Source organism: Rhinolophus ferrumequinum, chromosome 5 (assembly GCF_004115265.2).
Source record: "Rhinolophus ferrumequinum isolate MPI-CBG mRhiFer1 chromosome 5, mRhiFer1_v1.p, whole genome shotgun sequence".
In the NCBI taxonomy this organism is placed as follows: domain Eukaryota; kingdom Metazoa; phylum Chordata; class Mammalia; order Chiroptera; family Rhinolophidae; genus Rhinolophus; species Rhinolophus ferrumequinum.
In genome coordinates, this window is record NC_046288.1 from 5,217,106 (window position 1) to 5,243,311 (window position 26,206).

A 26,206-nucleotide genomic window follows, 5' to 3' on the forward strand; every position below is an offset into this window, starting at 1 on the left:
TTTGCAGATTCTCATCTTCTCTAGCTTGAAATTAAGTATGCAAGCCCTTGATTTAAAGATGTGTTTGTAAAATATAGCTTTGTGATACTGTCAAAGACTGGACTACATGGCTGACTCATAGACCCAAGAGGAGAGAACTCAAGCACTTTATTTGGCTTGAGGTTCATTCATGACAGCACACCGTATGCTTATATCAATATTTACTGTAACATAATTTACACATACCCTCCCAGTAATTCAGGGAGATGTTTTTCCAAAGGTAATATATAATATAAGTACAACAGCAGCAAAATCATGTCTTAAGCCTTATGGGAAGTTGAATTGAGCTCTTCTGTCTTCACATAATTCTTTAGTTAAACCCTGTCAGTATAAAAAGCTTCTCGCTATTATTACAAAGAAAGCACAGCACTTGTGATATTTTTTTGATATAATTGTTTTATAAGCTTACTCTATCCTAAGAAACAGTAATAACTAGCAATGTATGAAAATGATGCCATAAGAAATACTGAATATTAAAGTCTACTATTGTCTGTTGCAGCTGTTCCCTGACTTAAATCATTCCATTCACATAAATTCATATGCAGAAGTGAATGAGACAGATATTTCAGTGGGACTCCAATTTCATGTCTTTTATAGGGCAACAGGGAATAAAATCAGTGCTTTTCTCAAAGCACTTTCAAGCTGGTACAGGTTTGCTTTGCTACTGTGTGGGGAACAATAGGGAATCTGAATCAGAGGAACGCGCATCTGGATTCATGACGCTGATCATCAGTATATTTCTTACATGTTAAGTCCCCTGCTCCCCCATAATATTCAATGTTTTCTTCTGAATGAGAACTTAGAAAAGTGTTACTAATTTCAGTTTATTTTTAAAGAGCCTAAAAGCATGATACCGCATTTTGCCATGTATATATAATGCACTCACGTGTATAATGCGCATCCATGTTTTGGGACCAAACTTTCAGGGAAAAAAATTTTTCGCTTTAATTTTTTAACTCAAATGTTTATTGGTTTATGTTTAGGTACTTCTTTTTAGTATTGTAAAATAATGTTAGCATTCATTTTTTAACATATTATGGTACAAGCAATTTTATGTAACAAATAATTACAAAACACAAGAACAGATACAAGGTACCAGAAAACTTATGTACCAGTAACAAATTTACGATATATATACATCATAGAAAGCCAAAAACTCTTTGTTGTTGCAAGTTAGTCATAAATTCAACAAAACCGATTATCATATTCCAGGGTAGTATTTTGCATACGGATGTCGTCATTGATTTCTATAGTTATAGTTTTAACTCATAAGCATAAATAAAAGAATTAAAAACATTTATATAGATACAGAATTAGTACTCCCATATATAATACGCATCTTTATTTTTCCCTCACAAATTTGGGCAAAAAAATGCCCATTATACACGGCAAAATACGGTATGTTGTCCAATAGAACATAGAAAGAAGGACCCTGTCTATTTTAGTCACCTCCATATCCCCAGGATCTAACACATTTTCTGAATTTAGTAGATGCTCAATAAACATCTGTTTAATGAATATGCACTGTTTGTGGAATTCAATTTCAGAAAAAAAACTAATGTAAGAACAATGTATTTTGTAAACTTACTGTTGAGAATTTTTCATGTAGCACTTGAAGGGCTTTCTTTAAAAAGATCAGTCAATGATTTGGCAACCAATAAAAACTATATTCAAGAAAACTAATCCAGTAACCTAATCTGAGGGATCAGCTTTTATATTTTTACTATAAAAGTGAATGTTGTTATGTCACACTGTTTTCCACTCTAGATTTTTGGTTACACTTACATTGTTCTCTTGTTGGTGTGAAAATTAACTACTGTTAACTCATTCTCCACTTGGAAAACAAAAATAATACAAAAGTAAGTCCATGATCATTAACCTTTCAACAATTGGTCACCTCTACATCCACTACCCAATGAGCTCAAGAGTACATTTTTGTTTCAAAATGTGATTGTATTATGGGATCAGATGAGTGATGGTCACACTTGCTTGCTTTATATGATTACTGAACATAGATTTTTAAAATTAAGAAAAACACTCAGACAATTTAGACAGCATTTTCAGTTTGTAAGATTTGCTAGTAATTTTCTCTTAGTTGATTTAAAAATGTGGGAATTTGAGCATCGTTAACAACAGGAACAAACTTTACATTTCCAACAAGCACTGCTCTTTGAGAATTGTCGGGTCCCACCTATTTTCTATAGATGACATATAATTTATAATAGATTTATGAAATGTGTTTTTTTCTTTCAGCTTCCAATATTAATTATCAATTATATACATATAATTTCTTTTTAACTTTAAACTAATTTTTCAAATGTGCCCCTCTATTCAAGAATGTATGCTTTTACTTTTCTGGGAAAACACATGATCATACCATCCCTACTCACTCCTAATTCCACAATGCAGAATATATTTTGAACCAACCACAGTCTTATACAACAGATTCAGTAAAAAGGTAGGCACTCAGGGGAAAATACTCAACTTTATAGTAAAGGAGAAAGTGGAGATAGAAGAAAGAAATGGAAGCTTACACTTCTGACAATGCCACAGGATAAACAGACTCCCCTTAGGGACTTTGTAAGAGGCCTCCATTTTACATAAACAAATGAACGAGCAATTGTTGTTTTCTTGTTTTTTCCTCCCAGGGACAACACTGCTGAATAGAAAAGAAATGTTGACTCTGAGCAGGTAAGTATGATCCCAGCTAAAGGTGGTTTTAAGGTCCCCTTGTTACCTGTTGAGTTGGCAATAGAAATACTAATGCATAAGCAGAAATATTTTGACGGCAGAATTAAAAAAACAAATCACAACCCACTGACAATACAATAAAACTATAGCAAGCAAAGAAACTGTATAGGGCTTAAATGTAAAGTCCCAGGACTTGCCATTCTCTATCCCATGTCAGGACAGAAACTCAGTCTTATTTCAATTTCAAATGCTACTGCCTTTTGTCTTTTTATTTTTTAGTCTTTACCTCATTGATGCACTTGCTTATTCGCCTCGCGACAATGAGCTGGATCATTCCTCGCTTGTTCCCTTCAGTGGACATGGACCTTCTGAGGGTTTCCATGGCGTCTTGGTTTGTCTTGCCCAACAGGGATTCTCCATTCACTGCTATCAGCTGATCATTCACCCGAAGCCTTCCATCCTGTGAAGAAAACAAGTAAAAATAAAGGGCTATTAAATAGTGTGTTATAAAAGAAGTTGCTTTTCTTTCACTTAAAAAAATAAAAATAAAAACAGAGCAAAAAAAATAAGGGGCTTTAATCCTAATGGATCTGCCCAATTGAACACTAGCATAATAATGTGTAAGCAGTAGCCGGTGCCTATTTCAATCATTTATCTATTTGTAAATGAAGTCATTATCATAATCTGTTTACCAAAATAGCATACTAATTCAAAGGACACAAAGTGATTACTTTCTCGCTTTCAGAGACACCCATAGAGGTTATTTGCAACCCAAGACAAGCAAAAGCTCAAGGCTATTAGACAAGTGCAGAGAGAAAAGTGGCCCTTAAACAGTCAGGAAATTTTCTCTAGATTGGGAAATAGGATAAGTGACCCCTACACACGGCAGGGGAGGGGAAAGATGAACCTTTGCTTTATGGCAGCTTTATGGCAGAAACGAAACCAAGTCTTTGCACAGAAGATTATCTTCATTTAAATAGAATGACTATGGGTTACACATTCTGTGAGACAAAAAAAAACGGGGAGTTGAAGCCATGGACTCCATCTCAAATTGAGAGGTCACTGAGATGTATTCTAGTTGATTACAGATGGGGTATTAAGAAGAAACCAGAAAACAGTTGTTAAGTGTTACAGGATATCAGAATATGCCACCCCAAAATACACCACTTCGGCATAAGGAATATTTAGAGGTGAAGGCAATGGAGAAATGGCAGACACAGGAGGTGTTCTCTGCCCTCCCTCCCCTTTCTGCCTAAACACTGGGCACATATTTCCTTTTGTGAAGGTGTCCCCTCTCCTCTCCCAAACCAGGAAAGGGAGGGCAACGCTCAACATCAGAGACAGAGATGGCACTGAGGTTAGTCTTCATGGACAAATCTTATGAAATAAAGGAGCCATGAGTTACCCTCATATATTTACATTCCCATAATTTACAGCCCCTAGAAGCCCAAATCCCTTTTCCTTTTTTAATCACTTCTCCACAATGTGTCATCCTTTGCTAAAATGGTACATAAACATCCAAGTCTCACAGCTTTTTTAGTTTTCACTTCTTTTCTGTGGAGCCCCTGTACACATAAATTTAAAATATTAGCTTCAATAAAATGTGTAACCTTCGTCTACTGTTAATCTATCTTTTGCCACTTTAATTCACAAGCTGCATAAACAGAATCTAAGAGGGTAGAGGAAACAGAGTCTACAGGGTAGACATTTCCAAAACAGGCACAGGGTTGGAATTAAACATTTTTGTTAATTGGAATAAGCTTATTAAAGTTGCTTACTTTAGATGCTGCTCCTCCATTGATAATGGACTTGACAAAGATGCCCAAATCTGCATGGTTCTCTTTTGACCGGTTACCTTTGACACTGACACCAAGACCGGCTGATCCTGAATCGTTCAGCGGAACTTCAAACGTCAGAAATTCCCTGGTGCCATCCGGTGTGAGAACCACATCCTCATCTTCTGCTTTCTAAGAGGGAACACAATTGCATAGCACATTATATTCCAATGTTTCCTCCTCACCGTTATTTTTAAAGCCAGCTAATGAGCACTTCTTTAATCATAACACGCACAGTATTTCCACCCAAGTTCCATGACAAGATCCATGACAACAGTACGTCGGCAGCCCCTCCAGATGATTCCTGGAACCAGCTGCTAATATTTTTATGCAGCATTTGTTTCAATATTGAAACAAACCCAAACCAGATTCTCAAAACACACTCAAAAGAACAGAAGAAAAATGTAGTGAAAGGACTGAAGACATGTAGACTCCTAGAGTTTGGGATTTTTTTTCAGTCTGTTTATATATTCCAAACCACAGGAGAAAAACAGTAACAGCAGGAATCAAAATAAACAAATATAACTCATTTGTCCCTTGTTTTCATTAGGAATGTTCAATGTTATTAATAGTTGGATGTTGACTAATGGTGCATCATTTTATTCACAAAACAATAACAAATCCTGATGATACAAAGTCAGTAGAAAAAGGTATTCATTTTCAGAGAGCCACTAGAGAGTTTTAACCTTCAACATCTGTGAGACAAAGTGGAGATAAACAACATGAGCAAATTTTTTCACAACACTGTACCATACATAACACACCTGGTAAATATTATTCAAGGAATATTGTTTAATTAATTAGTTGCGTACGCAAGCTTTGATTCCCAATGGTAGTCATCAAGTGCATAAAAGACTGTTTCCAAAGACAACATATTTAAGTTACCCAAACTCTTGTCCATCTTTCTGAAAGCAAGGAAGAAATGAAAGCTCAAAGTATAACCTGATGAAATGCAGTGAGATGACATATTCTGTCAATGAAAATGTTGTACTCCAGAAGAGGAAGCAGTGTGCCTTCTGAGATTCTCCTTGGTAATCCCACCCACGGCCAAGACTTCAAACACCTAGATCTCTACACTGGTCACCTCCAAAGAGGAAGGCCAGAATTCTTTTTCAAACACAGTATTTCCAACCACATAATGGACATGTAGCAGGAGCTCTTCATATCAGAACTAATGCCTCATCTTGTCCTACAACCTAGTTCTCCTCCTGTTTACCAATTTTGAAATATTTGCCCAGCATCCACTTAGTCATTCAAACTGGAATTATCAAATTATAATGGAAGAATGTTTAAATATATAGTGGTACATAATTAGAATGGCTTATAATGAATGCATCCTTTAAAGATTGTGCTTTTAAAGAATGGCTCAATTACACACATGAAGGGAAGCTATTGTAGAGTAATGGAAATACGGGTTGACTATAATTTTCTTCTTTGTATCCCAACAAATTTTTTAAATTTTGTAATAACAATCAAAATTAACATAATTTTAAATGAATTTAACATGTAACCACAAATATCTCAATTACATGAAATGATTTTTGGAAGTACAGAATTCACCAGTAGGAAATTATATTTTTAGATTTTCTTAATACAAGAGATAGGCTATTTTTAAATCTCTAATACTGCAATTTTTAAAGTGATTTTCCCAATTGATTAATATTCACTGTTAACATTTTATGGTAGGATATTCTTTGTACCAGCTCAAAGGACAGCCTCATAGTTATAAGAACAAGGTACATTTCAAAAAATAAAATTGCTAATATGCTAAGAACAGGAAAACTATATAATAAATAATATGAAATAAGAACAACCTAAAAAGACACAGGGCAATAATGATGCTAACTACACAAAATAAACAAATTTCAGTATCAAAGTCAAAATAAAGCCTAAGCCAGCTTATTATAAAACCTTTCTTACTTTTAAAATATTTCTAGAGAGTAATTATAGCTCAAATAAAACCAATGTATTGGGTAGAAATAAACATCAAGTACTCATATCAAAATATTGATATATCACATATTTATTATGTAAAACACCTTTATATTTATATACTTATATTTATATTTATGTAAACCAAGTGTATGTATTTATATACTTTGTTTGCTCGGTAAGCTTTTGTTTTCAATTTTAATCTATGTGGTCTGAAACAAATAGTACTAAACAATGACTATAAATTTTGATGTTTCAGATACAAAATAGCATCAAAACACACTACAGTTCCCTCCTACTTTAAATTCAGAAGTAACTGAAAGATAAAACTTAACTTTGTGAATCAGTGTTAATATTCCTGGGAAAATTGCATTTGAAAAGACATGGAAACCAAAGACAGTCCTTAGCTAGGCACATTTGGGTCTGATCATTTAGTATGCTTATTTACCTCAAATCTGGAAGGTTCTTAATTGTCAGTTACTGATTTGGATCTTCATTTTTTAAATGTTTACTGATTTTGACATTTCCCTAACATTTTACTAAGGCTTAAAAATACCCATTTTTTCTCTTTGAAAAATCAAGATAAGTAGCTGACAGAATATATGAAGAAAATTTTTGGTCAAGAATGATTTCCTGACATGCCCTACTCTGAACCTGTCTTAAAGGAGATTGTATCTTCCACAGTAAAATTTCATTTATTATGAAAACTGCAGGATGGAAATAATATTCTTTTTCAACTTTCTTATCCAGTCTTAAGTCAGTATTATCATTAAAAGTATTTAAGTGAGAGATGGTCCTTTTCCTTTGATATTTCATGACTAATACATTTGGCTCTTGACGTAAGACTGAAATTAATGCCAGCTTTTAGAACTTAACTCTCTGGCACCAAAATATTTAAAAAAGAATTTGCTCCTCAAAAACCATTTTTAAATGCTGCTCCATTACGTAGAACTTTCACAAAGTCTTGATAGTATAGGGATCTTTTCATTCTTACACAAAGGAGAGCCAATTTTCTATAACCTTGATGATTATTTCCTCTAGATTCTGTACTTTATCAAGTTTCTTGAGTCAAATTCTTTGTACAGAAACACAATGTGTTGTTTTTTTTATTTGCTCAAACCAATTCTCCCTGATCATGCCACTCAAGCACACATCATGTCTCTCATGTACGTACCTAAACCTCAAGTGATTTTTCCAGTCAAAGCAACCAGTCAGTTCTTCCTGTGCCCACTACTCTATAGGCATTTTGGCTTCTTAATGCCCAAATAGGGAATTTTTGTTGAGCATTTAAAAGGAGAAAACTGAGGAATGGGCAGTATGAAAGAAAGCTATTTACTTTCCTACGATCCACAGAACAGCAAGAAAGATTCACACTTACATCTACAGTGAGACAGCAAAGGGAACCACAAGTCCCCGTACGTTCTTTCCTCCCCAACAACAGTGACCCACAGGCCTTTCTGAGTTGGTAGGTAATCGTCAAAGTGGGTAGATCGATGAGAGGAAATAAAAGGATGACATTAAGTAGCACAAATATAATCATGAGAAATCTCTGAGCCTCAATATGTGTGTGTGTGTGTGTGTGCATGTGTGTGTAAAATATATGATTCCTGACACTATTTTTGTCTTTGGTTCTAGTCCCAGACACATAGCTCCAACATTCCTTGAAATTTCTTGGGTGACAGGAGCATCCTTTGTTCTAATGAGGTGACTCTGGGTGGCTCTCAGACAGGTCTGGTCACCAGAAAGACCAAGCCATAATTAGAAGCTTGGAACTCTGAACCCCACCTCCATTCTCCAGAGAGAGTAGAGGGGCTGGAAATGAAGATAATAATCGATCATTTGTATGTGATGAAACCTCCATGAAAATGCCCAAAATACAAGGTTTGAAGAGCTTCCAGGTTGATGAACATATTCACGTACCAAGATGGTGACACACCCCTACTCCACAGGGGCAGAGGCTCTCGAGCTTGGGACCTTCCAGACTTTCACCCTAAATATCTCCTCAAATGGTTATCCTTTAAAACATTCTTTATAGTAAGTCAGCAATAGTAACTAAGCTGTTTTCCTGGTTCTGTGAGTTGCCCGAGCAAATTATTGAACCAAAGGAGATGGTGGGTAACTCTGGGTTGTAGCCAAGTCAGAAGCTGCGTGCAACTTGGGGACTCCCTGCTTGACATTGGCATCTGAAGTGGGGGACAGTCTTATGGGACTGAGTCCTTAACTTGGGGGGGTCTACACAAACTCCAGGCACTTAGTGTCAGAACCGCTTGGTGTAGAAAACACACATCTGGTGTCAGAGGTGTTAACACTGTGAGTAGAGAAATAACAGCCGAGTTTATTCCTGCTCATTGCTCTACTATAATTAACTGATTTCTCTCTCCCTGTCCTCTCCATAGAATTAATGTCTTTATGGCATGAGTCATGATAAATTAATAACAAAAGATGAATATTCCCACTGACTCATGGGAAAGGGATGTGAATGAGCACACGTTAAACAAGGATGAGCGGACCAAAAAATCAGCAAAAGGTTCAATCTTACTTTTAACAAAAGATATGCAATCAACAATAGTTTCCAAATTGCTTTAAAAACTTATTTTAAGGAATTATATCCAAGAATGCAGAAAACATGGTGAAATAGGCACTTTCTTCACTGCTGGTGAAAATATGAAAAAGGTATGCTATGGAAGTCAATTTGACAACGCTTACCCAAAGCTCCTACATTTTGCTTATTGCTTAACCCAGAAATACAGCTTTTAGTAATATGTCATGAAAACACTAATTGTAGTCATGAACAAAGATTTAACTGTTATGATGTTCTCTGCTTTAATTACAACAGCTAAAATTCAAAACAACCTAAACGTATGATATTAAGTAGGTTAAGATACACCCACACCATGGAATACGATTCAGCTATTAGTGTGTCTTAAAAAAAACATTTAGTGAGACATAAAAACATTTATGACTAAGAAATTGGGTTTTAGCCTGTGGGCTTTCATAACTTCCAGTACTTCCCACCTACTGTCAGCCTTGATATCCTGTTCTTAGAAACTATTTAATGTCTCTCTTCTTATGTTCGTGAAAGCTTCACGAGGAAGGGATACATCAGTCTTTCCTTCTGCTCGGAACATGACATTTATCAGCTACATTAGTGTCTGGAATACGATATTGTTAGTTATATAGGTAAAGAGGAAAATCATGAAAAAATGCACATCAAAATGGTGGCACTCAAGTCGCAAAACTGCAGATGATTTTCATTTTTCTTTTCTGTGCTTGACTGAATTTTCTACCATCAATTCATTACATTCTGTAATATAAAAATCTCATTGCGTACCATTTCTTTACTTCTCTTTCTTCAAAAACATGGTGTGGGAAAGGGAGAGAGGAGGACAGTTATAAACGTTGTGCTGGGAGGGGGAAGACTGACTAGGGATGAATACTCTATGACAGCTCTTACATAACGATTATGCCATGGCGGTGACCATCGTAATCTCACCCCTAACAAAAGTTCTTATAGAAGTCAAAGGGAGAATACACTTACGCAACATACAAAAATTAAATATGCAGTTATAACAAATAGTAACTAGCATTAATGTTTTTTTTAAATGAGAAGGATTTTTTAAATAGAAAAGGAATCTTGATTTTTTTTGCATAAAAAATAACCCTCAAGTCACACTCCAAAGTGTCTTTTAAGTTAAATATTTTAATTTATCCTATATGTGAGATGAATGTTTATGCATGCTATTTGTGCTGATATTTTAGGGTTAATTATTCTTATTTGATAAGTTAAAAAGTCACATCTGGCTTGATTATGCTCTTTTCTAATTCAAATAGTGGATATAAAACAAGTAAAATTTAAAGAATTTAAAAATTTGTTGCTTGATAATATAAATGCTGAGAAAAAATGTTTCATACAGTTATTCATCTATAATATTAAGCTAGAAAAATCCTTAACCAATCAAAGAAATGTCACACAAATCCAAATTGAGGCATATTCTCAGAGAAATTTGCTGATTAAGGGAGATTAAAGAGACGTAACTAAATCCAATACATGATCCTGAATTGGACTCTGGACCAGATTTTAATTTTTATGTATTCATTCAACTATGCATCCATCCATTCTTTCATTCCTTTCTGCATGTATTAGAATATTAATTGGGGCAATTAATAATACTGTTAAATCAATGCTAATTTTGTGATTTTGATTAACTATAATGTGGCTACATAAGAAAATATCCTGTTCTTATATATACACTGAAATATTTACAGATAAAGGAAGGTTAGGTCTACAATTTAGTCTCAATTCATACACAAAAAACTATGTAGTGGGGGAAAAAAGTGGGGGAGTAGTAGAAGAAAATTATACATCAAATGTGGGAAAACATTAACAAATAGGGGAAGTGGGTGAAGGGTATACTGGAGTTCTTGATACAATTCTTAAAACTTTTCTGAAAATTCTGACATTTCAGAATATTACACCTAATAATTAACCCAAAATAGATTTTTTCTATATCTAATATCATTTTTATATTTAAAATAGACATTACTACCAACATAATCTTGAAAATAATCAGAGTTGAATAGCAAAAAAAAAAAACTATGATAAATTTTAAAGATATTAACTTTATCATTGTACCACAAAAGGACAATAAAAAATAACTAAGATATATTTCCCAAGGGAAACACACACCAAACATTAAAAAATCCTTATCTTACTACAATAACAGTAAGCAATTTCAAATGAAATCATTAAACATTGATAGAGATTCACTATACAAAATCATTACTGTTTTTGCAAAATCATGAAAATATTAATCTATTCCAATTTTGGAATAAAATTGTTTTTTAAAAAGTTTGAGGGGCAGCCGGATAGCTCAGTTGGTTAGAGTACGAGCTCTGAACAACAGGGTTGCTGGTTCGATTCCCACATGGGCCAGTGAGCTGCACCCTCCACAACTAGAATGAAGGACAACAACTTGGAGCTGATGGGCCCTGAAGAAACACACTGTTCCCCAATATTCCCCAATTAAAAAATAATAATAATAGTTTTTTTTAAAGTATTAAAAAAAGTTTGAATCATTTGAATTGAAACTTATTTCATTGAGTTAGAAGCTTAAGATAAGTTTGATCATTTAAAGTGCTAAAAGTAGTATACATTTTATAAAATTCTTTGTGACAACAGCAACATGTGATGCTCAAAACTGAATCATTAAGGTCAACATACATTTTGTGTATGATGCTGTAAGTCTTCAAAAAAATCTCAAATTAGAGTTTTGTACATTTTCATGTATGTTCTCTAGAGCATCAAAATTAATCTACATTACAGTCCTAGAGAAGTGTTTGATAATGCGTGCATCCCAACAAATTTGTACAAAGTTTAGATAAACATATAATGACTCACAATTCACTTCCCCATAAGGCTCCCTATTTGCTTTCTCTGACTCAACTATTTTCTTTTATTCCCCCCAGCTTTATTGAGATATAACTGACATACAACATTGTGTTAGTTTAAGGTGTACAATGTGCTGATTTGATAGACTCACATATAAAAAAATGATTACCACCATAGCATTAGCTAACACCTCCATCGAATCACATAATTACCATTATTTTTTGTGGTGAGAACATTTAACATCTATTGTCTTAGCAACGTTCAAGTATATACTACAGCATTGTTAACTATAATCACTATGCTGTACATGAGATTCCCCGGAACTTATTCATCCTATAACTAGAAGCTTATACTCTTTGACCAACATCTCCCCTTTCTGCCCAATCCCCAGGTTTTGGGTACCACTATCCTGGTCTCTGTTTCTATGAGTTCGACATTTTTAGATTCCACATATAAGTGAGATCATACAATATTTGTCTTTATCTGACTTATTTCTCTTAGCATAAGGCCTTTAAGGTCGATGCATATTGTTACAAATAGCAGGATGTCCCTCTATCTCATGGCTGAATAATATTCCATTGTGTATATTGTGTGTGTGTGTGAGAGGGGGGTGTGTATTTAAGTGTGTAAGGGTTCTCTTTTCTCCACATCCTCAGCAACACTTGTTTACTATTGTCTTTTTGATGAAAGTCATTCTAACCAGTATGAAGTGATACCGCATTCTGGTTTTGAATCGCATTTCCCTGATGATTAGTGATGCTGAGCATTTTTTCACATGCCTGTTAGCCATTAGTATGTCTTTTTCAGACAAATGTTTATTCAGATCCTCTGCCCATTTCTTCATCAGATGACTTATTTTTTTTGCTAGTGAGTTATATGAGCTCTTTATATACTTTGGATGTTAACCTCCTATCATATATATGGTCTATAAATATTTTCTCTCATTCCATAGGTTGCCTTTCAACTTTGTTGACTGTTCCCTTTGCTGTGCAGAAGCTTTTACATTTGATTTAGTACCATTTGTTAATTTTTCTTTTGTTGCCTTTGCTTTTGTCAAGTGTAAAAAATCATTGCCAAGACCAATGTCAAGGAGCTTACCCCATATATTTTCTTCTAGTTTTATGGATTCACGTCTTACATTCAAATTTTTAATCTACTTTGAGTTGAATTTTGTGTACAGTATAAAATAGAGGTCCAGGTTCATTCTTTTGCATACAACAATCAAGTTTTCTCAACATAATTTAGTGAAGAGACTGACCTTTCCCCACTAAATATTCTTGGCTCTTTTGTCATAAATTGATACACATATGGGTTTATTTCCAGGCTCTCTATTCTGTTCCATGATCTATGCATCTGTTTTTATGTCAATACGACACTGTTTTCATTTCTGTAGCTTTATAATATAGTTTGAAATAAGGACACGTGATGCCTTCAGTTTTGTTGCTCATTTTTAGGATTGCTTTGGCACGTGGGTTTTTTTTGGGGTTCCAGGTAAATTTTAGGATTGTTTTTTTTTATTTCTGTGAAAAATGACATAGAATTTTGATAAAGATTGCAGTGATTCTGTAGATCACTTTGGGTAGAACTGACATTTTAACATTAATTTTTCAAATGCATGAGCATGAAATATATTTTCATTTACTTGTGGCATCTTCAACTTCTTTTATTATTGTCTTACAGTCTTCAGGGTATAGATCTTTCACCTTTTTATTTAAATTTATTCCAAAGTATTTTATTTTATTTTATTGATGCTAATGAAAATGGAATTGTTTTTTTTTAAATTTCTTCTACTGTTTTCTCAATTTACAGTGGGGTCAATATGGTAGCATTTACTTGATCTACTACAACCATTAGTTAAATGAATCTATTAATGACCATACTTATTGCCTTGCTCATCAAATTTCTAAATCAATACTATAACTTTCTGAAGTTAGCCTATCAAGATGCCTCCTGATCTTCAGGGAGGTTCCAAAAGATCCTCCAATGTATCCCTGCAGGTTCTATAGGGAGAACCAACTAACTGTTTGTGAAACACATTTTGAGTAAATGACATTTACGCATGTAGTATATCTTATCTCTAAGGTCTAGTAAGATCTCTAAACTATATTATTTTCTAAAGCTCTGCTTTATCCCATAGTCCTGGATTTGTCTAACACACAATTATATTCTTAGGTGGATCTTACTGAAGAGTTCTTGGAGGGCTCACTCAGCAAGCTTGCATTATTCTTATTTGAAACCCCAGGAAGAAACCAGCACTTTGGGAAGTCAAAATCTGGCCAGTAGGTAAATTCATTACGTCATTGTGATGTCAATTTTAGGTGTCAACTTGGAGGGTGTTTTGGACGAGATTAATATTTAAAGTGGTAAACTCTGAATAAAACAGAAAGCCCTCCAAAATATGGGTGGCCTCATCCAATCAGTTAAAGGCCTCAACAGAACAGAAAGGCCTGTCTGAGCAAGGTGGAAGTCTCCAGTAGACTGACTTCCGTCTGCATCTGCACCATCGGCTCCCTGGGTCTCAAGCCTTGCTAGCTTCCACCATCACGCAAGAAAATTCGTTATTCTAAATCTTCCTATAGATACACACGTCCTAGTGGTTCAGTTTCTATGGAGACCCTTAATATGCCCATGAATGATTTATCTAACTGGATATCCACAAGAGAGTGCCCTATATCAAGTGAAGAAGCTTTTCAGAGGCAAAGGAGTTTGTTCAGGACATGGAGCAAGTGACCGTGAGACTTTACTACAAAATTCAGCTTTTTTTGATCCCATTTTGAATAGGTAACCTAAAACTAGAGTTTCTAATCTCCCACTCTTATTAATTAATACAATATTCAGAAGATGCAAAGGAAGTTTACATTATAAAAATTCAAAAGGTCTGTTAACTACTGACCCTACTCACCTATTCATCTACCTAATGAACTTTCTTTTTAATTTCTCACACTAAATCAGTTATGGATCATTGTAACAATCAACCAACCAACAAATGAATTAAGCTTTATGACATACGTGTTTTTAAGGTGCTTACAATCACATGAAAATTTTAATAATACCATAGAACTTCAAGACTTAAATGAATTTAATGACTTGACATCGAAAGGTATAAAAAGTGGCAGAGACCCTGGAAGCCAATTTTTTAAATTAAAAGTTTAACATGAAGACTTTAACAACACAAAATGGTACTGCATACAAAGCAAGAGCAGAACGAGAGGCACAGATGTAAAAGGATAATTTTTTAAAAAGAAACCAAATAGAAAACATTTGAAAAACACTCTTCGAAGTTTTTAATTTATTTGGAAAACTCTCATCAGAAAAAAGTTCCATTTGTAATTGGAAATCAGACAGTATGCGTATGTCTAATACTTCCTTTGTCAAGGAGACTGAATTGTCATTTGCTCTGGCACGCTGTCATGAATACCCACGGCTTGTGGGTGAGGAGTGGGTTGGAATGGACCTTGCATTCTCAATGGAATTCCACATTTAAAGCCAATGCTGCTGCTTCCCCTTAGTGACTGAAAAGTTCAGGGCTAATCATCAATTTCCTCACCAGGACTGACTAAATATTTTGAAAGAACATGCTTATCTTTACTGCTTATAGTATCATGTGCCATCTCAGATTGCCGTAAGCATTAACAGATGCAGTTTATGTGCAAAGTCATTCTGTTTTCCAAAAAGTTCTATGATATTAAGATTCTAACAACAAAGGGATAGTTCTTTACCCAAGGATCACATTGCAAAATGCTTCCCCCATCTAGCATTTAATTTGTAACTATTCCATGTTATGGTTATTGCTATACAAGTACACGTACACACACACACACACACACACACACACACACACACACACACACAATCTATCAATCTATTTATTATCTAATCACAGTTTGGCTTTTTCATGCTTGGACAACATTCACTATGCAAAGAGTTTCATGTATTTTCTCTTAATACTTTTTAGTACTTTTTTCAGGTATAATTTCATAATCAACTGGGATTTATTGTAGCATACGGTTAACAAAAAGAAATGTAACTTTTTAAAGTGAATGGCCAATTGCTCAAAACATTAAAAAAAAAACATCCTTTACCACTATTTTGAAATGCCACTTTTAGCATACATGCACATACTTATACACACCAGATCTGTTTCTATCATCACTAATGTGTTTAAATGATCTGTCTATTCCTATAACAACATGTTATTTTATTGTAGTTTTACAGTACTTTTTGTCACTTATTGTCTTTTAAAATAGTATAAATCACTCTTGTGCCATCTTATTCTTTAGAATCAATCTGTCCAATTTCCCCTCAGCTTTCAACCCATCCCACCATACACACACACACACACACAAATACCATTGAGATTCTAAATAGCTATCACTAACCTATTGATTTTAGAAATAAAAAAATTCAGGCTATGAATTTTCTACAACCCATACTTATGAACACATAATAGTTTCAAGGGTTGTTTACTATTTTTCCTCTGAGGTCTGATTTGTCGTCCATCTTTGTAATTAATTAATATTTGAAAATAACATTTTGTTTGCTTCTTAGGTACAAGGTTTGTCTATGAATGTGCAAAAAAAAATTCAAACTTGTTAATAATGTTATTCAAATTTTTCATATTCTTACCTTTTTTGTCTACCAAATATGACAATTTTTCGAAAAATGAGTATTAGTATCACCCATGTGGATGTGGCTTTATTAAATTTTCTTTCTACTGACAAGAGTTTGGGAATGATATGATTTATGCTATGGTTTTTGATGTGTAATAGGTCCTAACTGTTAGAATTTCTACCAGAAGATATTATGAATCAATATAGACACCCTCTCTTTTTTCCCCCATGTAGGGCATCCACACTAAAATGATGCTCGCAGAGACTGATATGGCAATTCTTATTTTTATGTTAGTATTGCCTGCTAGAACTCAACTTATTCCTTTATTTCCAGTCTGTATTAGGGTTATCTTCTAAACAGGGCATAACTATGTTTGCATTTTAATCAAAGCTGGGAGTACTTACTTTTATTAAGAGAAATCACTCTCTTATAATATGCTATAATAACATATAATAAATAAAATACTTATAAGTTAAGACAACTAGTATTCTAGCTCAATTAGACATTTTATTTTTCCTGCTTATGATACATTTTTATTGTGCTTTTAGTTTTGGCCCTTCCTATTTTTTCTGTGCCTGAATCATTTTCTTTTTTTTCACTTTGTAGCCACTTACAGCATTTCACAACTCACGGAGTCCTTTACATATATGTGAAACTACTAAGTTCACCAATTTTTGATCCCTCTTAGTACGCAGGTAACAGAAAACTACTCTACTCTCTCTCTCTTTTTTATCCCTGTCTGACCCAAAAATAATCATGAAATACTCTGTATTTGGGATAGTATCAATAAGTAACCTAAGATAAGACCACTTTGGAACTTAATAAATATATGTAATATCTATTATGAGCCAGGAAAAGGGAGGACAAGTTAACTTAATAGTTAATTAGTAAGTAGTTCCATTTATTTTTTCAACATCTCTGCATCCTACAAAAGACAAAACTCTTACCGTTTCTTTTGGAATCTGCATCTGGCTTGGCTCTGCATTCTAGAAGAATTGAAGAAAAACATAAATACAGACTGACCAAAGCCATCTTCAACACACAGGGACACAAAGCTTTACTTTAAAAGAAATTTTGGTGGTTCTTAAAATCCACAAAACATGTAGAGGGTGATTATATTCTGGCTGATGTGTTACCCTGCCTTCCAAACTTTTCCCTGCTGTGGTTACACTATCTTGTGTGGATGTGTGTGTGTGTTTTAAGAAATTTTCCTAGATGTAACTTTTTACTTGCTCGTTCATAGTACATCATGAAATTATTATTTGGAGGAAAACAAATCTCAACTAACTGCTTTTCTATTCATAGCACTGCTTCTAATTCTTTAAAAATTTTCCCAACTAAGTCTAAGTTATAAGGTATATTATAATTTGATAGCTAGATTAGATAATAACAGTCTAGCTGTATTATACTATAAAATATACTATGCACAAGTATTATATCATAAAATATTACATAGGTTTGAAATGTGATTTTTTTCACCTATTTACAGAATTGCTTTAAAGACATAGATAGTTATACGGTTGATTTATAAAAAAAGACACATATTGATAAAAGTATTTCATTTCAGACGCAGAATTTAAATGCAGACACCGCAAACAGAGGAAAAGAGTTTTGTGAATTGGATTCAAACATCACTTTACATGCCCCCTTTAAGTTTTCAGAATTTCAGTCTTTTAAATCTTGAAAAGCAGCTGCAACATGAATAACAGACTGACGGCCTACTGGCTCACTCCTTAATGAAAATCTCACAAGCAATAAATTAAATAACCAAGAAAAAAAAAAGTAGGCAGCAGAAGGGGAAGACAGAAGCCTGGAAGATCAAAATTGGACAAGAAGAACCTGAATAACCCTAAGCTGGCTGTATGTTGGCACTAACTCTGGAAAGGCTGCTTAAGAGCAGTGTGTAAGCTTTGGCAATCGAATAATGCCATTACCCAGCCAGGCTCAGATATACTGGGGAAGAATGAAACCTCCATCAAATCCTATCTAAAGCTTGGTTGTTGTTTTTGTAAGTGCTAATTTACAATTTAATAGAGACATCTCCAGATTTAGGATCAGGTGGCATTTTAAGCACAAAATTGGATAACAGTAGGGGGAAAAGAAAACTCAATTGAATGAGAAATAATGCATTAATTATTTTAAAATAGAAATACAAAGTTTTCTATTATTTTTCAAAATCTACTTAAAATGCAAGTGTTTACTTTTCAGCTTTATCAAAATCTAAAATTTCAACGAAATCGCAGTAAATTTTAGATCTGTTTTTAACCAAGGGATGGGATATTCCTACAACTAAAATTTATCTGGTTTATAATAAAAGGAACATTTTATTAACCATGACGCATTCATACTTGAAGAATTAGCCTAAGAGCTATAGGACAAATTTGGGAACTGTGCCCCTAAAGCCTTGCCACTCTAGTATATACAGATTAACTGTTTTTCAGATAAAGATAAAAGTAGCTGAAAGAGATGTCAAATGTTATAAAACGACCCAACTAGAATCAGTTTTTGAATTATTTAAAATACCACTTGTACTTGAAGTAAAACAATCTTCACACCAAATCAAAAGATAAAGGTGATCCCTTCAGTTATATATAAATGAAACCGCTTTTTGCAGAAAAACACTCAGAACTATGTCAACTTAATATGCATATTTCCTTCACTCCAATATATGGAAATACCCTATCTAATATTTAGCTATATTGAGATACCTGTATGTATAAAAAGTAAAATAATTTGCAAAACAAATGGCTTTCCATTTCATCTGTCATTCCAAATGTTTATATTAGTAATTAATGGCCATGGGCTTACTGCCACTCAGGTCTCTTTATTTTCAATAATAACATTTAATTAAGGTACTCCTTTTCATACAACAATCATGCATCTTTATTTGGCTTAGCTACATGTACTATGAAAATCTGAAATATGAAGATTTGTCATATGTAGTAGAGAATATGGCAAGCTTTCAACAACAGCCTTTGAAGTGACAGTTATGAATTAATCGATGTGTCTGTATTCAATCAGTCCATCTGAAAGCATTCAGTAATAAACATTTGCTGTCCTAGAAAATATCCCAGCAATTTGATTTTGAAATACTCCTACATTCAACATTATGAATATCTATTTCCAAAATTAAGGAAATATGAGAAAAGAATGCTTGTATTAAGTAAAGGTTGAAAGACATATAGAATAGAGAAACTGCTTAGAAAATGTCTCAATAAACATTAGCCATCAGGTACCTAACCCAGATCCCTGGCACACGTGCATCAGAAAAGTTTCATCTGCTCTACATTTACACACCAGTTCCCTTGGGTGGAAGGCATCTTCTTGGCGAAAGACCAGAAGGCTCACAGTCCCTTCCATCTTGGTGCTTCTCAACAGGGAAACAACTTCCTCTTGGGATTTGCCTGCTAAGTCTACTCCATTTACCTAAAACAAATAAAAAGTTTTGAGCCACAATTCTGTGCAAACAGATAGAAGAAAAGACACACATTCTAGAACCGATCGTGTCTGCTCTGAAACATAACTCATTTCGTGGTAAATTCTGCATGATCTGAGAACCACCAGGCCACTGTGGCTAATAAGGAAATGCAGCCCAGGTATCTAGAAGTGAGACAGGAAGTAGTAAATCTTTCTGGGCTCATCAATAAACCAAAAGCTACAGCCACCAGAGCATTAACAAGTAACGAGTAATAAGCAAATATACTTAAAATGTCAAGTTAACACAAAACTTTATAGCTCTTAACTGAGATATCTTAATGGCTTTGTGTAACATAGGTTTTCTTACATCGAATAAAAAGTGTGGCTTTTACAGTGGGTAGTGAAAACACACTAAAAAATATTTTGGTTTAAATATTTTAACTTTAAATGAAATTGTACTAAAAATTATGAAGATAATCATTTATCCCAAAAAGGCAAACAAACATTAAAGAAGAATCTCTACAAACTAATCATAACATTTTTGCAGGGATAGCAATATTTTATCTTAATATCTTTCAATGTTTTAAGAGAATTCTACCAGGAAAAAAGGGGATTTGAAACAACCAATTCCTGGGGAATCTCATCATTTTTATCTTGTAGAAAGTATAATATCATCAGAAAGCACTACATATTCAACAGAAATGAGAGTGGAAGTTGCTTTTAAAAAGTATTCTAGGGGCAGCCGTATGGCTCAGGTGGTTAGAGCACTGACTCTCAACAACAGGGCTGCCGGTTCGAATCCCACATGGGCCAGTGAGCTGCGCCCTCCACAATTAGATTGAAGAAAACAAGCTGCTGCTGAGCACCCAGAGGGGCAGCCGAATGGTTCATTTGGTTAAAGCATGAGCTCTCAACAACAAGGTTCCCTGGTTCAATTCCCACATGGGATGGTAGGCTATGCCCCCTGCAACTAAAGATTGAAAATGGCGACTGGACTTGGAGCTGAGCTACGCCCTCCACAACCAGATTGAAGGACAACGGAGAAACACACTGTCCCCCAATAAAAATTAAAAAAATATATAGATATATATACATATATATGCACACACACACACACACACACACACACATACATATACATATACTATATTATTTTCTTTAAATAAAAATAACATTTTATCTAAGGCAATTAGGTATATTATTTAAATTGTAATATCAAAATCTTCCTGTAGTTAGAATATGTTTTGGAACCCTTCCCCCTCTGCTGAAGACCATTTTATATAACTCAATATACTACTATTAAGGGATTGCAGAAAACAGATAAGTAATAACATGTTCAGAGAAAGCAAAAAAGTTCTCAATAATAATTAAAAAGTCACTTGATTTTTTTTTATAATGTATGCTTACAGATATCCAGATACTCAGAAAAACTGCCACAGAAATGTTGATATTGCTATAGCTATAACTACAGATCCAGATAGTCAGATTTAAAACAAGTGAAAATGTAGTTTCAGTTTTAAGCGTGTTGATAGCTATAGAAAATAAAGCCTAACTGTGAAGAAATACAGGTTGCAGGCCCTTCCCATGGCTCAAAAAGGAAGACAAGTCTTTATGATATATTGAAAGTAAAGCAATTATGTGATGAAAGAAAGACTCAAAAGTAAAGTGATTTCCTTTAGAAAGAAAGAAGGTGGGGGACTTGGGATGCAGGGAGAGGAGGAGATCTGGGACAAAAGGACAGAGGCAAAGATTTTGGACTTAGAGACAAAGATTCAAATCACAGCTGAGACTCTTACTGAGTGAAACAAGCTACAACTACAAATTTGGAATAATAACTGCAGTTGGCCCTTGACCAACATGGGTTTAAACTGCGCAGGTCCACTTACACACAGATATTTTTCAATAAATATGTACAGTACTGTAAATGTATTTTCTCTTCCTTCTGGTTTTCTTAATAACTTTTTTTGTCTAGCTTGCTTTGCTATAAGAATACAGCATATAATAAAATAACATGCAAAATATGTGTTAATCGACTATGTTATCAGTAAGGCTTCTGATCAACAGTAAGCTATCAGTAGCTAAGTTTTTACAGAGTCAAAATTTTATACTGGGATTTTCAACTGAATGGGGGTGGGGGAGAGTGCACCCTACCGACCCCCATTGTTCAAGGGTCAACTGTACTCACTTTAAACCCCAAGGACAGGTGACCCTTTCCAGAAACAACACCTTAGATATAATTTATACTCAAATCTTTCCTTATATTTAGCCTCTAGCAGTGGCCCTTTAAAAAATGCTGTCACGTGAACAAAACAAAAAGGAAAGAAGTACGATTTAAGACATCTAGGCCCAAAACGTAGACGCGGACAAAATCTGGAAGTTACTCCTTGGCTCTATCACTTTTCAAGAAATCTTTAGGAGAGCTCAATCTGCAGAGTTCAAAACAATGTATGAAACTACAAGTAAAGGAAAGAGGATAATGTCATAAAAGTTAACATTAGAATTTGAATACTAGCTATTAGGTTAGTGCAAAAGTAGTTGCGGTTTAAAAGGTTAAAAATAACTGTAAAAAACCGTGATTACTTTTGCATCAACCTAATAGTAATTAGGAAACTACCTGCTGCTAAGAATACAGACTACGTCTTTCTGATGAAAACACTAAAAAAAAGGCTAATAAAGCATATTTTTTCTCAATACTTCTCCCCTTTATTTCCGTATGCACAAAAATTCACACAAATAGAAATTCTGTATGTTTATGTATGTCAAAGATAGCATCAAAGGCCAATGAACGGAAACTCATGAGTTAAAGAAAGGAAATTTTGGAAAACTATTTCTTTTATTCTGACATTTGATTTTTATGTCTCAATTCATGTTCCAAGCTGCCATTTGAAAATTTCCTTGTTCCTCTCATCAAGACACACTGTTTTCACTTATTTCATTTGTCTCAGTTCAGATTACAAAGTAGATAACAGTTTTATATTGCCAGACATAAATTTAAACCCATCTAGAAATATAACCTAATAGACACTGTACTTAAATAATAACAAAATGTTATCTCATAAACCAAATGTCTGAGTAACTCAAAATGTAAGTACTCTAAACAAAACGATATTTCTTATCACACAACTTGGAAAATATAAAAGTAAAGCAGAAACACATTGTTTTATGATGTACACTTCCACTAAAATAGATAATTTAGTTTCACATTTTATGAAAATATTAAAAAGAATAACTTCTCAAGAATTATGGAACTTCTGACTTAGAGAAGTCACTTACCTCTATAAGTCGATCTCCTGCCTTAAGTCGGCCATCTTGGATGGCAGCCCCTCTAGGGAGGATGTTTTTCACGTAAATTGGAGCTGAGCCACCTATTGTTACATCTCGGGAAGTGATGCTGAATCCCAAACCTTCTGTACCTAAATATGTAGCAGAAAAAAATTTAGTAAATACAATGAGACATCTTGAACTTTATAGGTGTATCATACATAAAAGATTTGTTATTACTTTCTACTATCAACTTGACATTTTGCAACTTTCACAATGGCCTACATTTCTTTTAATATAAGTTGTAATAGATTTTTCAAAATAGACTAAGTTCTGAAAGGTTTAATTATCAAAATTCATTAGTCTGAGAAGAAATGGGAATCTACTCAAAGACAGATAGATGAAAGGTAATATACAGATATACAAACGTGCTTGCTAAAAGTTTTTAAATGTCTAAATCTTTGATTATAAAAATTAATTCTCTATACGAAAAAGTTCTGTTAAAACCCATGGTATCTCAAATAGCAGCTATTATTGTACAATAATGGTATCTAAATTTGACAGGTAGGTGGTGGAGAAAATGAAGAGAAAATATTCCGGAAGATGAAAAATAGTCACAGCAACTCACTGACAGGATGAACCATATTACCTTTGCCTAGTTCTCTTCTAACTCTCCTAAATCTGACCATGAATATTTCTCAAAAAATATACATGTTCAGATTTATATTTTTTGAGAAATATACATGGTCAGATTTAGGAGAGTTAGAAGGGGAAGAGCAAATTACCCAGTGAGGAACCCATCACAGATCATAGCTACCAGGCCTGAGGATCATCATATCACATTTATAGGTACTGAAATTAATGAGGCATTTATAAATTACTGTGCTGGTTTGTTTAATTTAAATTCTAAGTTCGTTGGCAGCTTTCTTGACAGGCACTCTCATACACTTAACACAGTGTAGAAAAAGGTTATATGCCACTAGAACCAACATGCAATAAGCCAAAATGAGCCAAGAAAAAATGTGAAGATAATGACAAATTTGTAATGAATCACGGAATTTTTATAACACTTCTAATAATGATTAATTTCTACTAGAGCTTTTTAAAAACTTAAGATATCAGGTTCCATTTCAGTTAAAATGGTATTAGGACAAATACTTGCCCATTATGAGAAGAATAAAGAGATATGTAAAAGCAAAAAATCTAAAGAAGAATACATTAATTTGATGCAGCACTCAGTACAAAACTATAAGCAAGAGTAGAATGGTATAAGCCAACAAACAAATATAGGCAAATAAACATGAAAAAGTGGGTTAAAGAATAAACAAAGTAGAAATGAAGAAAACACTCAATAATTACAACTATAACAAAACCTACTGTAAATATTCTCAAGTTCAAACAAAACATTCATTTCCTGCAAGTCTAAAGTCACATAAAGGTGCTGGACTGAAATCTTCTGAGTGAAGACTTGAATGGCATATTGTCTGTATGAAATTTTCCTAATTATTCTGCTGGGACTTTTCCATATGTCTCTGTGCTTTCATGAAACTCTAACGACTTGCAATAACATTTATTAAGAGAGAATTCTAAATTATTCTCCTTTTGAAATATTAATTTGTATGAACTATAAAAACTGCTATATGGACCTTCATATTATTAAAATATCAGCAGTAACCCCTAAATCTGTAAGCTCAAAGTTCACGCAATGACCTTTAAAAGAAAGATAAATAGATATCAATTTTCATTTAACAAAGCCAACAAAACATTTTGCACTGACTGAAACAGATTACTGACCTTCTCCTCTAACTTTATTTAAAAAGCTAATTTCTACAAAAGAGCAGAGTATTTGAGAATGCCAAAATGGCAATAAATATTAAGAAATCATAATTATGGAAGCAAGTACATACGAGCTACTGTATTTTGTAATGTTATATGACATAGTTCCAAAATTATGCCAAAGAATCATTATAATGAAGGCTTCTCTTTTTAAGTACTTAGAACTGATCTCAGTTTATGAAGAGCTTCTGTCAAAGTATATCAGTTCACTTTGAACTCAATTTAAAATTTAATACTGACATACCCTATATTTTTATGTACTTCATTAAAAATGTTAAATGTAACATAATTGGGGAAACTATTATGTTAACTACAATGAAAACTTGTTCAATTCTCATCCAGTCATTACTAAAATGGCTGTATTTAGTACTGATCAAAGACAACTAGTATTCTTCAGTATATTTTTATATAATATTTATAAGTACTGTCAAAAAAGCACAGGCAGTTTCTACCTTTTGTCATCCATTCTCACAGTCAATAAATTAAAATCAAGATAGACCTCTGAGACTCTATATATCATTTAGATTACTCAAGATCAGAAAAATGTTTAAAAGAAAATCATTGTTTCTATATTTCTTATGTTGAGTACAGTCTTTCTAAATTAGCTTGTGTAAAATGTAATCATAGCTTTTCAAACGCTGTTAAAAATGTTAGTTTCTATATTCAAAACAATGATTCTTTTAATGGCAAATAAAATTTCACTTCATTTAAAAAGTTTACATTGCAGCATAAGTTGCTAAAATAATTGTGTCAAAAACTGTAGTAAATTAAATATGCCTGTACCTATGTAAAAGAACAAAGATACTTATGAACTAATATTTTTATGACAATAGCCAAGTAAAATATTTTTCCTTTGTTGAGAAACTCCAAACAGATTTTTATCTTTTATACAACTCTATTTGTGGTTCTTAATATGTTTTTGCTTAAAAACTAGGGCCTCAGTAAAGAAAAAGGAAGAAAGAAATCTGATATTTCGCTCATTAGGAATTAACAGAGCTAAAAGGGGTTTACGCTGCTATGACTCTGTATTTGTAATGGGTTTCAAAAGTGGACTAAAGCTGTCAATTTCTGATCCCGTCAACCAAGTATGTGGACCTTAAAAGTGAGGAACCAGAAATAAGGAACGTGTGGTTCACATAAAGTTCAATGTAAGAATATTGTTTAGAAAGGAAATAGGAATCTCAGAGTTTACAAG

At 33.7% G+C, this 26,206-nt stretch overlaps 1 protein-coding gene across 14 annotated transcripts in view; it reads right to left on the minus strand.

Moving 5' to 3' along the window:
* Window positions 1-26,206, minus strand: part of PARD3 (par-3 family cell polarity regulator) — a 609,985-nt gene that overhangs the window by 225,389 nt on the left and 358,390 nt on the right. For 8 of the 14 annotated variants that reach the window (XM_033105850.1, XM_033105846.1, XM_033105844.1 and 5 more), the window contains 5 exons: window positions 23,188-23,327; window positions 19,795-19,923; window positions 17,445-17,483; window positions 4,509-4,697; window positions 3,017-3,190 (listed from right to left, as the gene is read on the minus strand). In XM_033105850.1, coding sequence (XP_032961741.1) covers window positions 3,017-3,190; window positions 4,509-4,697; window positions 17,445-17,483; window positions 19,795-19,923; window positions 23,188-23,327 — 671 coding nt within the window. The remainder of the gene's footprint in view (window positions 1-3,016; window positions 3,191-4,508; window positions 4,698-17,444; window positions 17,484-19,794; window positions 19,924-23,187; window positions 23,328-26,206) is intronic. The other 6 variants (XM_033105853.1, XM_033105852.1, XM_033105847.1 and 3 more) reach the window with 1 other exon arrangement.